Below are 16,819 nucleotides of genomic sequence, written 5' to 3' on the forward strand. Positions count from 1 at the left end.
GTTATTAAACTTCCTTTTTATCATAATTTTGTCTTTTATAACAAAAAGATTATTAGTTTTAAATATATCAAAGAATATTTTTAATGTAAGAAGAGTCAAGTACATTCAGTTACACTGGCCCATGGAAATCTTCCAATTACACAAAATATTAATGTAATCTCAAAAAGTTAACCAGAAAAAGTCTGAGTCCATTTTCCTGATTGTGCCCAAGCAAAAAAAAACCCATCTGATAAGTACAGCAATCTTTCCCTAAGTATGCTGCAGACCTGCCTTCCTTGTGCCTCCCATATTCCAAAGTACTGGATATTCTGTTAGAGATGCTGTCTCTTTAAATTCAAGCTGTTTGGTAGAGCTGAGGTTTATTTCTGTCCTTCCACAAACCTACACAGGTACAGTCAGCCATCTCTATTTGTTCATAAATTGCACAATTCAGAAGTCAGTGCAAGAACAATCCAGTGGTCTCCACCCCCAATCCCCTCTGCAGTGCAACAAAAATAAACGTCTCTAGATTTTGCATAGCAAAATATCAGACAGCGTGATTTTCAGTATTTCACAAACTTTATGTTCAAACTCACAGTGCTGCTCTTGATGCTCCTCTTCGAGTCATGGAAATCCTGCAGTCCCAGGCCAAATGGAATCGTTGATATGAGGCTTTCCCAGAGACCTGACTACTGCTGTGCAGCACTGTCTCAACTTCAATTTTCAAATAAGAATTACAGCCATGGATTCTGAATATTGCTCACTATCATATAAAAATGCAACATCCTTTGCTTATGATACAGCAGGATTTACCAAATTTCTATTATCTGATCTAGCAGATTTGTTCCTTGCTTTACAAATGTAAAATGAGCCTTGCAGAGCGTTATCATTGGCTATTCTTCTGTAATTCTTGCTAATTTATTTATATTGTTCTACATCTATAGGTAAATTGGAAGCATCTGCCACTTTGGTAGCTATTATAAGCTGGTCTATGTGTAAGAAGGTGAAAAATATTCCCTCAAGAGAACAAATTCTCTAAAGGTCATGTTTTTTCATCTGTGACCCTCGTCAAAGACAAAACCAGCATTCTGCCTTTAAACAGGTGAGCTCAAAAATGGATAACAACTGAGCTCTTTAAACTCTGGGGACAAAATTTCCATAATTATCTATTGTTAAATACCATGGAGAAATAGAATAAATATGACTGAACATATAATTTGACATTTTCCATTAATGGCAGGCAGGTTTCAAACTGAATAGTGCAAGTGTAGCTGTGAGAATGCATAAACCTCCTGGTTTGAGAAATCTTATCAATCAGCATAGGATGATTTAAAATATTTTTATATAATTGTCTAATTGCTCATGGAATTATGTGATAACACAACTGTGAAATTGTAACTTAGAAGTTATCCTGTGATTAATGTACAGTCCTACATTGAAACAACCCAAAGACAATAAATGATTTGCATGCTTCTTGTTGTCCATGCATTCTTATTGTTCAGAGAAGAATACATGGACAACAAGAATCATGCAGGTTATTTGTGCACACATCACAGTTCATGTTTTGTCCCCTGTTCATTGGAATAATCTGTTCATTTCCCACACCTGCTCTTCCACTTTTCACATTTTGTCATCCTGCTGTAAGTAAAAATAGAAAGCCACAGCTTGGGAACAGGCCCTTGGGTCCACACCAACTCAGTCAACCCATTTTTATTCTACCAGCATTTTTGTCAAATTTCCTTCAGATTCTACAAGTCATGATTGGTCATGAAAACATCACTGCAGTCCCCTGAAGATATTCCTCTTCAGATTCATTGGGTATATTTGAAGCAGAGGTTGATAGGTTCTTGATTAGTCAGGGTGTCAAAGGTTATGGGGAAAAGGCAAGAAAATGGGGTTGAGAGGGGTAATAAATCATGGTTGATAATAAATCAGCCATGATGGACCAGACTCAATGGGCCAAATGGCTCAAGTCTGCTCCTATATTTATGGCCTTATGATACAAACAGTGAGATTGCAGATAATGAGAGAGAGACTGTGGTTTGTTGGCAAAGACATGCTGGGCCAAAGAGCCTGTTCCAGTTCTGTATTGCTCTACGCTCTTGTCACTGAAGCTCCTTGCCACAATTGTTACGATTTCTGCAGTGATGCCATCTGCCCTCAGTGCTTTGTTATTTTTGAGTTTGGATAGACGCACCTCCGCATTTCCTGTTGGCCAGGAGTCGCAACAAAGCTTGTCTGAACACATGTGGAATGGAGTCCTGTCAAAGACAGAATTGCAACTGAGGAAGTCCTGGAAGAGTTCCTTCCTGCAGACATCTAATATCCTGACCCCAAAGATTTTGCTGTGGTTCTTGGCTCTCAAAAAGGTAGAGCCCTGGGCATTGCTCATACTGAATAAAAGAATTTGTATTAACCATTAAGCAAGCACCTAAATTAATTCCATTTCATTCTTCCCATAATCCTAATCAAATTGCACCTCCCATGATTTCTCCATTTACCTACATACATGGCCAAATGATTTACCAACCTACACACTTGCAGTGTTTGGAGACCATCACTCAGGAGGAAACCCCATGGAACACATTAGAGGTCAGGAATGAATCTGGGTTGCTAGAGCAACTCTGCCACTAAGGAAAAGGGCTGGATGTCCAGGAGAACAGCAACATCTTCAGCAAAAAAAAACTGTTGGAGAAACTCAGCAACTCCTGTGGACACATCCTGATGCAATATCTCAACCTGAAACATTGATCATCCCCTTTGCTTCCAGAGATGCTGCCTGACGAAATGAGTTTCTCCAGCAGTTTTTCTTTCACTCCATATTATAGCATCTGCAGCCTCCTGTGCCTTCAGGTCAGACACCACCCTTAGATGGAAATATATTGGTTTTCCTTCATCGCTGCTGTCTCCATGTTGTGGGAGTTCCTTCACTAGACCAACTGCACTGTTTCAAGTGGTGGCCCATCCTTGTCCTCGTACGTGCAGTGGAGATGGGCAATAAATGCCAGTTCTGCCTGCAGTATACAGAACTTGAAAAATGAAATATAAAAAACCCATCCTGGCAGTTAAAGGCATCATAATTATGCTTCAAGCTGGCAACTGGGAGCATGTACTGCATATTTATTTATTTAGAGATGCACTGCCGAGTTGATTTAACCCTATCCTAATCGTGGAACAATTTACAATGACCAATTAGCCTACCCCGTACAACTTTGGACTGTGGCAGAAAACCAATACACCTGGGGGAAACCCATGCATTCCACCGGAAGCTCCTTACAGATATGCCAGAATTGAACTCAAAACTCTGGAAAGCCCTGTTACGAGGAAGCAAACATTAAACAGGACCATATCAATGTTATGTAATATGCAATGAAATATGAAATAGAGAATTAAAATATCATTTTAATTATAATTGAGGCCATAGGAAACTCTAGGCAACACACACAAAATGCTGCAGGAACTCAGCAGGCCAGGCAGCAGAGTAAACTGTCGATGTTTCAGGCCAAGACCCTTCATCAGGACAGGTCCTGCATTTGTGTGTGTTGCTTTGATTTCCAACATCTGCAGATCTTCTGTTAGTAATTTGGCCATAGGAAACTCTGATACCAGAGAAAGGGGGATAGATGTCTGAAGCCATAAAATAAAAAAGACATTTTATATGGCATCCTTCATGATCTCAGGGCGTAATAAAACTTCCACAGCTTTTGAGGAGCCATCATTACTGAAGGAATAGACTGCAAATCAAACTCCCATAACAGAAATATGATATTCAGTAGATAACTGCTTTCTTAGTGATATTAACAGTGTCAAATACTGGCCAGAAAACCATAATGAGTTCATCCGTATAGTTCAAAGCAGTGTATGGGATCCTATAAATTCACCCAAATTTATGCTGTATTCTCTAAAGGATTTAACCCACAACTTCCAAACTAAAACTGAGGGTACTAACAACTGTGCCATAGCTAGTGGCCAAAGACATCAATTTTGTGTTCAGAATGATTAAATAGTTATTTTAAGTTTAAGCAAACATTTATCTAGTTGTAAATATTATTTTGGAACATGATATAAAGTATGTGATCTTAGGATATGTTTTTAAGTGCACACAATTGTGGAAATCAGTATTCACTGGTGCCTTATAGTGCTTAAGATGCATTCATGTGAGCACTAATGGGATTAATGCCTAAATGGGTCATTAGAAAGTTATAGCTGTTGAGACACGTTACTGACAACATTGCTATGCCCAAGCACATGCTCTCCTTATTGCGACTTGTCACTATTCCAGAGACGTGGAAAAAATTCAGCAATGAACTTGCCCCGCTCAGTGTAAAGAGGCTGCTTGTGATAGTAGGTGTTTGCTGGGCTAGTGTAAGCAGTGCAGCTGCTCTGCACTGAGATAACATCAGATATGTGGGTCCCTGTTGGGCACAGGGAGCACTTGTGTTGACAAGCTGCTTGGTTCCTACAGTTTCTCTCACCATTTATTGGATACGTTAGAAATTGATGTGTCCTCCTCTCTTTATCTGCCTACGCACCTCTCCCAACCCAGAGAGTTCACTGTTGTAGCAACTCAAAGTGTTCACTGGTTTTGGTGCATGTACAGCCAAACAAGAGAACAGAGACAGCAGCTTCTATTATACAGTATCCATCTAAGAGTGATTAGTAATTGTAGTATCTGTGCAATGTGTTAACACAAGGAGTGGGCACTGTGAGCTCTGGGTAATAGTTTGCTAGCCAGGGTACAGCTCTGACAGCTGAACAGACACTCTACTTGCACAGCCCGCCCCACCCGTCCTCAGAGGCAAATCTCTACATTGACCCATATGTAATTGCTATGGCAGTGCCAGCAGAGAGGAGGGACTTGTAACAGGTTACCAGCAGTGGGTAGAGCAGGGATGCATGCTAGGTTTTCAGTCCAGCAGCACACAACAATAGTGATGTTTTCTTTAGACTAGAGGGGAGTATGCACCTGTGAGTGTTTGATCTAGAGATCCAATCACTGCTCTGAGGTACAGCTCTGAACAGAGGACCAGTGTAATCTCAGCATCCAATAGTTGTAGAGTTAGCATTCACAATCTCTGATTAAGTCTTTTTATTTATAAGTCTAATGTCCATTGAGATCAGCATTCTGACTGAAATGAGTCCAAACCTGATTATATTGGAGTATAAAAGTTGCATTGTTTGCTGTGTAACCAAAACTATGTAGTCAGCTTTGAGCTTGCTATTTGCTATGCATGTATCCAATTTAGTAGAGAATGAAATCTTAAGAATGTAGAAGATAATGGGGTGTTAATGAGAGGCTAGCTAAGAGATGTAGATTATAATGGTGTGTTAATGAGAAGTAGCTAAGAGATGTAGATTAGAACATGATTAAGTCAATGGGTAGAAACAATAGTGGCGGATGTACTTGTGATACGCAACTGTAGACCGATTGGATATGCTAATGCAACTAAACCAGGAGATTGCTATAAAAATGCTATGTACAAGGATCGGTGGGCAATCAGCGACTAGCTCACTGTCTGTCTCAGCTTTGATTTGCAAATTAAAGTTTAACCCTTCTTGAAGAATCTTCTGCGTCTCCTGGTCGTTTGTGGGGCACAAGAAACCACGACAATTGTAAACATCAAACATACATTTAAACAAGACAGGCATTAAATATACAAAGCATCTGCAATTTTTCACACATTTATTTTAAATAAAATTTCACAGATGCAGGTTTTGTTTCTGCACGCCACTGTCATGGGCACAGTATCAGAAAGGTGATGCAAAATGTGATGTCAAAGGCATACTTTAGTGTTTTCTGATGAAAAGCAGCTGGAATTGAGTTAATCATTGTCACATCAAAAAGCATCCCTTATTCTTCATGTATATAGCAAAGTATAATAAATAATTACCTTTAAATTATTAAAATTTTAAACTCCTGACTTCAATATGCCAAGTCACTTTCTCAAAGCTAATTTGCATAAAACACCATCTTCCCTGCCACAAACATTTTGCTAAAGTATCTACATGCTTTCAGAATTTATAAAGTGACTAAGTATATCCAAGCTGTTTCAACCTTAAAAGAAACCTAGACTGCATGCTGCTTATAAGACAAAGGCAAACAACTTGCATTATCATCCTGGATTTCTGATTACTTTCAAACCAAAGTGCAAGGTACTCATTTAAGAAAAATATACAAATTAAATATATTTTATAATAGTTTGTCAGTAATAGTGATGAGGATGATATAGTTGTAGCAATCTGTGATACAGAGTGTATAGATTTATTGTGACTGTGCAGTGGCTGTACAAACGCAACTCAAAGTAATGTTAGTAAACAGCCTGGGAGATTCTCAATCACAGACAGCAGACAGGTTAGGAAAGATAAAGGTGCAATTACACAAGCTTAATATTCATCCTGCTCATCTTCTGGATGACTTATATTAATGTCATCGTCCTCTGGAGGAGCAAATCCATCCTACAGAACAAAAATACAATTTATTAATTCATCAGGACTCAATAAATCACATGTAAATAACATTTATTACATTAAAAAAATTCTCCAATCTGCCTCATGTGACTGTTATTAATCAAAATCTGATCCAGGAAGAAGAAAATGAGTGAATACTACTGTAAATGAAACTGTTGCAAATGTATGTGCATTTCCAAATAAGTTTTGTGTTTAATCCTTTCGAGTCTTTCATTTGGAATCAGTATTTAAGTAATTTTAGAATCAGATTCCACTGCCGTTTTAGGTGCAACATTAATGGTCCTGATATTGAGAACGAAAAGCCTTATAACTCTTCCTTCTAGAGCAGGGATTCCCAACCTGGGGTCCACAGACCCCTTGCTTAATGCTATTGGTCCATGGCATAAAATAGTTTGGGAACCCCTGTTCTAGAGCTATAATCAATAACTGCATTCCTATGGTTATGGGCACACCGGTTAGAGTGTAAGTCATTTGTCTCTAGAAAGATTTATTTTTGAAAGGTCAATTTGTAACTCCATTGCTTTATTATGCAGTAAACAGAACAAATAAGTTAAACATTTTCACTTATCTAAAGTTCCTTCAACTAGGTAACATTCTGTTTGGATATTTCCTTTGTACTCGAGTTTTTTTTCTTGATGCATGACAATAGCTTTGATTGTCCACAATACTCCAACAGAGGCTTAACCAATAATTGATAAGATTCCAACAACCTATATTTTTAAATCCAAGCAACCTCATGCTTTTTAATCACCTTGATCTTTTTGATTAATGAATAGTTTCTGCACTGACTGTTTACTGCCCTCCATAAATGCTGACTGACCTGCTGAGTTCCTCCACGGTTTCTGTTAAAATGGCATCACATTTGTATAGAGTTTTTGGCCTTCTTAAGTTCTAAAGTTGGCATATTACATTGAAGTTGTATACTATGCTGGTATGGCCTAATTTGGAGTACTGAGTGTAGCTTTAGTTACCTACCAACAGGAAAGGTATCAATAAGATTGAAATAGTACAGAGAAAATTTACAAGGATGTTACAGGGGCCTGAGGGATAGGGAAAAATTGAATAGGTTAGGAATTTATTTCCTAGAATGTAGAAGATTGAAGGGACATTTGAGAGAACTAAACAAAATTTGAGGTAGCACAGTAGCTATGACTAATGTGTTGACAAAGGTCAACACAACACTTTACAATACCAGCTCTCAATGCTGGCTGTAAGAAGTTTGTACATTCTCCCCATGACTGCATGGGTTTCTTCCAGGTGCTCCAGTTTCCTGCTGCAGTCCATTGACATACCAGTTGGTAGGTTGATTGGTCATTGTAAATTGCCCCATGATTGGGCTAAGATTAAATCAGGTGTCTGCTGGGTGGTGCAGCTCGAAGGGCTGGAAGGTCCTATTCCACGCTGTATCTAATAAGTAAACAAACAACGAGGGGGCATAGATGCAAGTAGACATTTTCCCACTGACGTTGGGTGAGACTAGAAAGGTCACAGGTTAAGAGTGAAAGGTGAAACATTTAAGGGGAACCTGAGGGGAATCTTCTTTACTCCGACAATGATTAAAGTGTGGAATGAGGAAGTGGCAGATGTGGGTTCGATTGAAACATTTAGGAGAAGCTTGGATAAGTACATGAATGGGAGAGATATGGAGGGCTATGGGCCAGGTGAAGGTTGATGGGACTCAGCATAATAGTAGTTCGGCAAGTGATTGTACCGCTTCCTTGATGTAGTGCTCTATGACTCTGGGAAGTAACATATCTTTACAAGATCCATTATTTTGTGTTTACTTAGAGCGCCAGGTAATGATTGTAGGTTGTCTGGTACAGTTAATGCCTTAAAATGCATTCAGAGTAAGTAAGGTCAATTGGGTTGAATTTTCCCAAAGTCAAATAGAGATGCATCATTAAACATATTTATAACTATTAAGTGATGCTGAATATGGGATATTGCCAAGAAATAGATAATATATAAACAATTAACTCTTGTGTATCATAAATTACTTTTTTTTAATGAAAAAGACTAAATAACAATCTTTAGATGATAAAAATACTACTGCCTTCCTATCAATTCAAACTAAAAAAAAGAAAAAAAAAATCCAGATCTTCAGCAGTACACATATGTGAGGAGGTTCTACTTGGCTTTCAAGATAATCAGTCTAAAAGAAGAGTCCATTATGATTAGTATTTCTAAATACTTAAGTGAATTTCAAAGGAAACACAGTAATTGAAATACATACTTCAGTTGCATACAGAATCTCCACAATCCTCTGAACTGCAGGGATGTTCTCACTTTCATGTTCTTGGCAGATGAGTTCAATGTCTCTTAGTTTACTGAAGTAAAAGTCTCTCTCCTTCTCAAGTCCATCTACTGTCAGTTTCAGTTCCATTAGCTTTTAAGATTTAAAAATAAGGAGTTAATAAAATAAATCACATTTGTTTTTGCAATATTTGGAATGAAAATATTCAAAGGTAATCTGCATATATCTGCAAATATCTTACAACCACATGTATTTAAAAGCACTTAAGTGCTGGTTAGGATTTGCAGAAAGAGATTTTACTTTAGAAACATGTATAGTGGTTAAGAAAATAATCAATTTTCTTATCAAAGGCATGGAAATTCTTCAGGTGTTTTTCATCTGAAATATATTGGGATGGATTCTACCATCTGATATTTTCAACAGTTCTAGAAGCAAACTAGAAGCATTGTCAAACATTTCATGCTCTGAACAGACTGCTTGATGTACTTAAAATGCACCTTATATTAGGAACAGTTGAATCTATAAACAGCATCTCCTTTCATATGAGTGGATTTTAATGACCCTGTATAAATAGCTACGCATGTGTAAATAAGTGCCTTGCTAGTTTTAATTGCTGTTAATTAAATTCATATTTTAAAAGTTCTAAACAATGTTTTTGTAAATGCGACTATTTGAACAGATTTTTAAAGGCCTCCAGGGTGATCAGTTTACCAGGCACTCTTTAGTCAGAAAATATTAGTCTGGATCTAGAATGATGTGGTCTACCATGTTCATTTCCTGGAAGTTGGTACACTGATGTAATTTTAATTTAATTGTGTACAGTACCACTTAACAGAACAAAGAAGTTATTACAGGCTGCAGACATAAGGGTTTTAAGGTGGTGAAAGGATGAAGATGCATGTGTCACATAGTGCGGAGGAGGTTGCCTGAACATGACAGTTTCTTTCTCAGAGTTATGATACAAAGATAACATGGGATGACTTTGGAAATTACATCATACATCATGTTCAAATACATTGAATCAAGTTCTCCTACAGCAGTAAGGCAAACTCCACTAATTTATTCTTGGCAGTTAACTATGAAACCATTTTTATACTTTTATTCAAAGTTTTACCTTATTTTACATATAAAGGATGTTGTTAAAGAGTAAAACTGAAAAAACAAAAATAACAACATTCATCATTTGCTGAAGAAAGAAATAGGAATTATCTGTCTGTGTTTCCCAACTCTACCATTAAAATTATGGCACAAGTCTCACTCAGCCAATTGGTACTGATACAAATGGAAAGTGGTTAATATGAAATCCATGCTACATTTCCAGTAAATTTACCAACAATGTGCATTCTTGAAAAAAGATATTCAAGGGGATGTTTAGCCCAAGCCACTACAAAACAAACTTCCTTAGTGAAATTTTTACAAGTAATTAGTTTTGTTCTTCCAGTGTTGAAATATTGCTGGAGGTATCAGTCAATTAAAAAAAGTTAAAAATTTTCCCATGTGATTCTTAGAATCTCATATTTTTTCCTCCTTTTTGGTTTGCTTTCTGTACAGTAATGAATCAACTAATCCAATTTACACTTTCTTGTCCAAACTCGACCCAATACATCAAAGGTACAATATACTAGTCAAAAAATTATATTGACATTGTCCTATCAGATCATTGCTTTTCAAGTGGCTGGAAAGCACATTTTCTAACAGTCTAGAATTCAGCTCTTTCCTAATGTCAGACTATAAGGTCTTGATTTTTCTCTCCCTCTTTTATTGCACATCATTGCTCAGATTTGCTGCCCTTATCTGCTGAAGCCATTCCAAAATCTATAAAATAAAATAATGGAAGGTGTTAACCAGACCATTCACAGCCATTATGGTCACATCTTTCAAAGCTCTGGGCTGCAGATCCTGGGTGCATCATTAATCAAGCTAACTAACTTATCTTGCTGTATTTTGACCCTAATACTCTGGTCAGCTAACTATAATATCCACTGCTGCCATGGTCAAGTTTCAAAGTTTAAAGTAAATTTATTATCAAAGTACATATATTTTACTGTATAAAACCCTGAGATTTATTTTCTTGTAAGTATTTACAGTAGAACACAGAAATAAAGTGGAATTTATGAAAAACTATAAATATCAAAGAATGACAAGCAATGTACAAAAGATGACAAATCCTGCAAGCGCATTGAGACAATTCAAAAGTGAGTTTCTTACAGAGAAATTACAGGATGCAGATATATTGCAGCAATAACAGCTCATAAGACCACAAGGCGTAGGTGCAGAATTGTACCATTTGGCCCAATGAGACAGCTCCACCATTTCATCACAGCTTATTTATTATATACCGCAACTCCATTCTCCTGCCTTCTCCCCATAATCTTTGATGCCCTTATTAATCAAGAGCCTATCAACCTCCGCTTTGAATGCACCCAATGACTTGGCCTCCACAGCTGTCTGTGCAATGAATTCCAGATTCACCACATTCTGGTTAAAGAGATTCCTCCTCATCTCTGTTCTAAAGGGATATCTTTGTATTCTGAGGCTGCGCCTTCTGGTTCTAGATTCCCCCACTATAGGAAACATCCTTTCCATGTCCACTTGATCTAAGCTTTTAGTTCAGAAGATGTATATCTGGTAGTTTTGTGAGTTGCCATATATTGCCAGGGCCATAATTAATAACATGCATACATAGTGGATAGTCAGCGACTTTTTCCCAGGATGGAATGGCTAATACAAGAGGGAATCATTTTAAGGTGATTGGCGGAAAGTCAGAGATGTCAGAGGTGGGTTTTTTACTCAAAGTGGCAGGTCTGTGGAACACCGTCAGGGATGGTTTATAGAGGTAGATAGATGAGGGATATTTTAAAAATTCTTAGATAGCACATGGATGATGGAAAAATGGAGGACTATGTAGGAGGGAAGGGTTAGACTGATCTTAGAATAACAACACACACAGAACACTGCAACTCCAGTTCCATAATACGTTCTCTGAGGATGTTCATCTGTTCATATTTTGAGCTCATTAAAATAAGGCCAAGAAACTGCAACTTTAAGAATAACAGCTCAATTCTTTAATTTATTTCCTCCACTTTTCCAAATGTCTTCAATTTGAATTTACATTGTACTCCACTGCTCATTATTTCTGCTAATTTACATGATTTGAAATTATAAATCAAGACAATGGAGGTATTTTGTGTTTCAGAAGGTGAATATTCATATTCATACGAACTATGTAGTCTGCAATGAACATTCTGTACTTCGTTCATGTGGGACAAAAAAGTATATTTCTACAATTTTACAAACCTGCTGATTTAGCTCTATTATCTGGGCATCAGCATCGCTTGCTCCATTTCGAGAAAGATGCTGGGCTTTCCTCATGCCCATTGAGGATGGTGCATTTGGCGTTCTTGTAATCTTAGGTACAGTAGGAGATGTTCTCTGTGGCACTTAATCAGAAATAATTTCAACATAAGGTCAAACATAAAAATGTGAAGATTAAAGTTTACAGGCCAATATTCTGGAAAGTAAAATATTACAATCTAATCAGTTCATTTTTAATACTGAACATCTATTCTTTTGTCCTCCATCCTCTTCACAAACCTCAGCACCCAAATCCAAAATCACTATTACAAAGAAGTTGTCAACATCAATCATCAAGGTTTCACTTTGCTTTGATTTAATGTATAATCTCATCTCCTTACAATGTGTTATCTCCATCAAAAACATATGATTTTAAAATCACCTTTTCAACACCAGCATTAAAATCAAGCTTTTTACTTGACATCAGTATAATCAGTTAAGAGATACATGCTTGCACTAACTTGCTGCACTGGAGAAAAATCAGACATCTTTCATCAAATCACAGAAGAGGGCATTAGAACATTATCACTACTAAGTTTGGCAAGGAATAAAGTTTCCCACAGCATCTCAAAAGATAAAAGCTAGAGCGGCAAAGAGGCATGCTATAAAGATGAAACAGATGCCAGAATGATACAGTAAAGAAAGTGGAAATTTAATAAGCAGTCAGCATTAGAAGGACATACAGCACTTGGAGAGTTGGAGGCTAGAGCAAAGAAAAACCAAATCAGAATTCTGAAAGTCACTGGATGATCTGGGAACAGACAGAAGACAAAGCAAGCAGGTTCCCCATGCTTTTATAAAAAGACTGTGGTAAATTTTAGATCGACAAGGAGGCATACAACATATGATATAATATACAGACAATGCTGGAGGAATTCAGCAGATCAGGCAGTATCTACAGAGGGAAATAAACAGTTAACTTTTCAGGCTGAGACTCATCATCAGAACCTTAAAAGTCCGACACTCAATTAACCAACAAGATTATATGCTCAGATATCTGCAGTAAACCTGACACTTTCATCTTCTGCTTTGGAAGGATATAACTTCCAACTACCAAGACAACACCTACTTCCTGTTGCTTTCTGCCATTTAAGTACAGCTTCTGGATCAATCATGACACTGAGGCTTGAACTATAATAGGCATTTATTCCTCTTTAGTTCCTCTTTATTAACCCTAACCTCTGTTGATTTCACAATAACTGTTCAGCGATGATTTCTTCTGCTCCCCTGCTAGCATTTTTACTCTGTTTTCTCTAATTTCACATGCAGATCTATTAGAGGAGCTCATGGATAGATTTTGATGAAGATTCACATTTACCCTATAATACCCATGAAATCTGCAATTAACTTTTCTGATACATTTGATGGATAGTTTTTTTTGGGGGTATTTTGAGTTTGCAGTTCCTTATCCTGGGCACCATAAAGTTAAGCAGTTTTATTTTGCTAAAATGCATTAAGGCAATCTGTTCTTCAGTATTAAAAATACGTTCACTCGTTACTTCCAATACTACATGTATCTAAGCTGAAATTGAGCTTACTTCCTGCCAGACATGTTGCCTCACTGATCCTCCCTCCCAAAGCACTCTTCGAGAGACTAGCACGGGTTGAACACCCTTTCTTCGAAATTCCAAATCCAAGAACCTCTGAAACATGAAATTTTTTTGAGCGCTGAAATGATATCACAAGTGGAAAACTCTCCAAGGTGCAGGTGATGGGACCTTGTAGGGATGTGCTACACACAGCGCTGAAATAACAACACGCAGTCGGTAAGTCGTTTCGAGACTAGTTCATTCAAACTTCGCGGCGTTGGCATTTAAATCCCTAGTGCCCGCCCTCTCCGGGCGGAAATGATGTCAGAGGTGCATTACTAAAGTCTCCCCCCTGCGCGCTGGCTATTTGTGAGCCGGTTCGCCTGCACAGAAAGTGGGTTGCCACATAACCCCTCCCCCCAGAACCGGTGATACACCCCCCAATGTCCACAGTCTGGATCAGCCTCTGTTTGGGAGGTCTGCCTCTGCGCCGCGGTGCCTGAAACTCGACCGGCTGCGCCAAGTCCACATGGGCTGGTTTGAGTTGGTCCACCGTGAAAACCTCCTCTCTCCCCCCAATGTCCAGAACGTACGTGGACCCGTTGTTGTTGATCACCTTGAATGGCACCTCGTACGGCCGCTGTAGTGGTGCCCGGTGTCCGCCCCTTCGTACAAACACAAACTTACAGTTCTGCAGGTCTTTGGGTACATGGGTCGGGGTCCGTCCGTGCTGTGAAGTTGGTACGGGGGCCAGGTTGCCGAGCCTTTCGCGTAGTCTGTCCAGGACTGCTGTGGGTTCTTCCTCTTGCCCCCTTGGGGCTGGTATAAACTCTCCTGGGACGGCCAGGGGCACGCCTTACACCAACTCGGCCGACGAGGCGTGCAGATCCTCTTTGGGCGCTGAACGAATTCCAAGCAGGACCCAGGGAAGCTCGTCCAACCAGTTAGGTCCTCTCAGGCGGGCCATGAGAGCCGACTTCAAGTGACGGTGGAAACGTTCCACCAGTCCGTTCGACTGTGGGTGGTAGGCAGTTGTGTGGTGCAGCTGCGTTCCCAACAGGCTGGCCACAGCCGACCACAGGCTGGAGGTGCACTGGGCGCCCCTGTCGGAGGTAATGTGGGCCGGTACCCCGAAGCATGCTACCCAGGTTGCAATCAGTGCTCGGGCGCAGGAATCAGCAGATGTGTCGGTGAGCGGGACCGCCTCTGGCCACCTCGTGAACCGGTCTACCACCGTTAGGAGGTACCACGCTCCTCAGGACACTGGTAGGAGGCCCACGATATCCACATGAATGTGGTCGAACCTCTGGTGGGTGGGTTCGAACTGCTGCGGCGGGGCTTTAGTGTGCCGCTGCACCTTGGCTGTTTGGCACTGCGCGCACGTTCTGGCCCATTCACTGACCTGCTTGCGAAGTCCGTGCCATGTGAACTTGCTGGAGACCAGCCGGACGGTTGTCCTGATAGATGGGTGCGCCAAACCATGTATGGAGTCGAAAACTTGCCGCCTCCAGGCTGCCGGGACGATGGGGCGAGGTTGGCCAGTAGCCACGTCGCACAGGAGGGTCCTATCACCTGGGCCTACAAGAAAGTCCTGCAGCTGCAAACCCGAGACTGCGGTCCTGTAGCTGGGCATCTCGTCGTCTGCCTGCTGCGCCTCCGCCAGTGCTGCATAGTCCACCCCCAGGGACAGGGCCTGGACAGCTGGTCTGGAGAGTGCATCCGCCACGACGTTGTCCTTTCCCGAGACATGCTGGATGTCCGTCGTGTACTCGGAGATGTAGGACAGATGTCGCTGCTGGCGAGCCGACCAGGGATCGGATACCTTCGTATACGCGAAGGTCAACGGTTTGTGGTCCGTGAACGCGGTGAACGGCCTGCCTTCTAAGAAGTACCTGAAATGCCGGATTGCCAGATACAGTGCCAACAGCTCCCGGTTGAAAGCACTGTACTTGAGTTTGGGTGGTTGTAGGTGCTTGCTGAAGAACGCCAGGGGTTGCCAGTGCCCCTTGATGAGCTGCTCCAGCACCCCACCGACTGCTGTGTCGGATGCATCCACCGTGAGTGCGGTCGGAACGTCCATTCTGGGGTGCACCAGCATCTGCCAAGGCTTCCTTGGCTTTAACGAAAGCGTCTGCAGCCTCCTCGTCCCAAGTAATGTCCTTGCCTTTACCTGACATCAGGGTGTACAAAGGGCGTATGATATGGGCTGTTGAGGGGAGGAAACGGTGGTAGAAGTTCACCATACCAACAAACTCCTGCAGGCCTTTGACCGTGTTGAGCCGGGCAAAGTGGCGGATCGCGTCTACCTTGGCAGGCAGAGGTGTTGCCCCGTCTTTGGTAATCCTGTGGCCCAGGAAGTCGATGGTATCAAGATCCGAAATGGCATTTGGCCGGGTTGATCGTGAGGCCGAAATCACTCAGGCGGGAGTAGAGCTGGCGGAGGTGGGACAGATGCTCCTGACGACAACCGCTGGCTATAAGGATGTTGTCCAAATAGATGAACGCAAAGTCCAGGTCGCGTTCCACCGCGTCCATTAGCCGTTGGAACGTCTGTGCGGCATTCTTCAGGCCGAACGGCATTCGGAGGAAGTCGAACAGGCCGAACGGGGTGATGAGTGCTGTTTTGGGGATGTCTTCAGGGTGCACCGGGATTTGATGGTATCCCTGGACAAGGTCTACTTTGGAAAAGATTCTTGCCCTGTGCAGGTTTGCTGCAAAGTACAAATGTGCAAAGTGCAAATGTGCGGCATGGGGTAGCGGTCTGGAGTTGTAGCCTTGTTCAGTCTGCAGTAGTCGCCGCATGGTCTCCAACCCCCGGCTGCTTTGGGCACCATGTGCAGGGGGGAGGCCCATGGGCTGTCGGACCTCCATACGATTCCCAATTCCTCCATCCTCTTGAACTCCTCCTTCGCCAGGCAGAGCTTATCCGGGGGGAGCCTTCGTGCACGGACATGGAGGGGTGGTCCCTGGTCGGAATGTGGTGCTGTACCCTGTGTCTGGGCATGGCTGCCGTGAACTGCGGTGCCAGAATTGATGGAAAGTCCAAAAGGATTCTGGTGAATTCGTTGTCCGACAGCGTGATGGAGTCCAGGTGTGGGGCTGGCAACTTGGCTTCACCCAGGGAGAACGTCTGGAAAGTCTCGGCATGTACCAGTCTTTTCCCTTGCAAGTCGACCAGCAGGCTGTGAGCTCATAAGAAGTCCGCCCCCAGGAGTGGTTGGGCCACCGCAGCTAG

The 16,819-nt window shown here is 41.1% G+C and overlaps 1 protein-coding gene across 3 annotated transcripts in view; it reads right to left on the reverse strand.

Annotated features, from left to right (window-relative positions):
* Positions 1-5,645: 5,645 nt before the first annotated feature.
* The window catches only part of mapre3b (microtubule-associated protein, RP/EB family, member 3b), a 67,698-nt gene continuing 56,524 nt past the window's right edge, over positions 5,646-16,819 (reverse strand). For all 3 annotated transcript variants that reach the window (XM_073057061.1, XM_073057059.1, XM_073057060.1), the window contains exons 5-7: positions 11,999-12,141; positions 8,681-8,833; positions 5,646-6,435 (exon numbers count right to left, since the gene is read on the reverse strand). In XM_073057061.1, coding sequence (XP_072913162.1) covers positions 6,364-6,435; positions 8,681-8,833; positions 11,999-12,141 — 368 coding nt within the window. In that variant the 3' untranslated portion in view covers positions 5,646-6,363. The remainder of the gene's footprint in view (positions 6,436-8,680; positions 8,834-11,998; positions 12,142-16,819) is intronic.

This window comes from Hemitrygon akajei, chromosome 9, assembly GCF_048418815.1.
Source record: "Hemitrygon akajei chromosome 9, sHemAka1.3, whole genome shotgun sequence".
In the NCBI taxonomy this organism is placed as follows: domain Eukaryota; kingdom Metazoa; phylum Chordata; class Chondrichthyes; order Myliobatiformes; family Dasyatidae; genus Hemitrygon; species Hemitrygon akajei.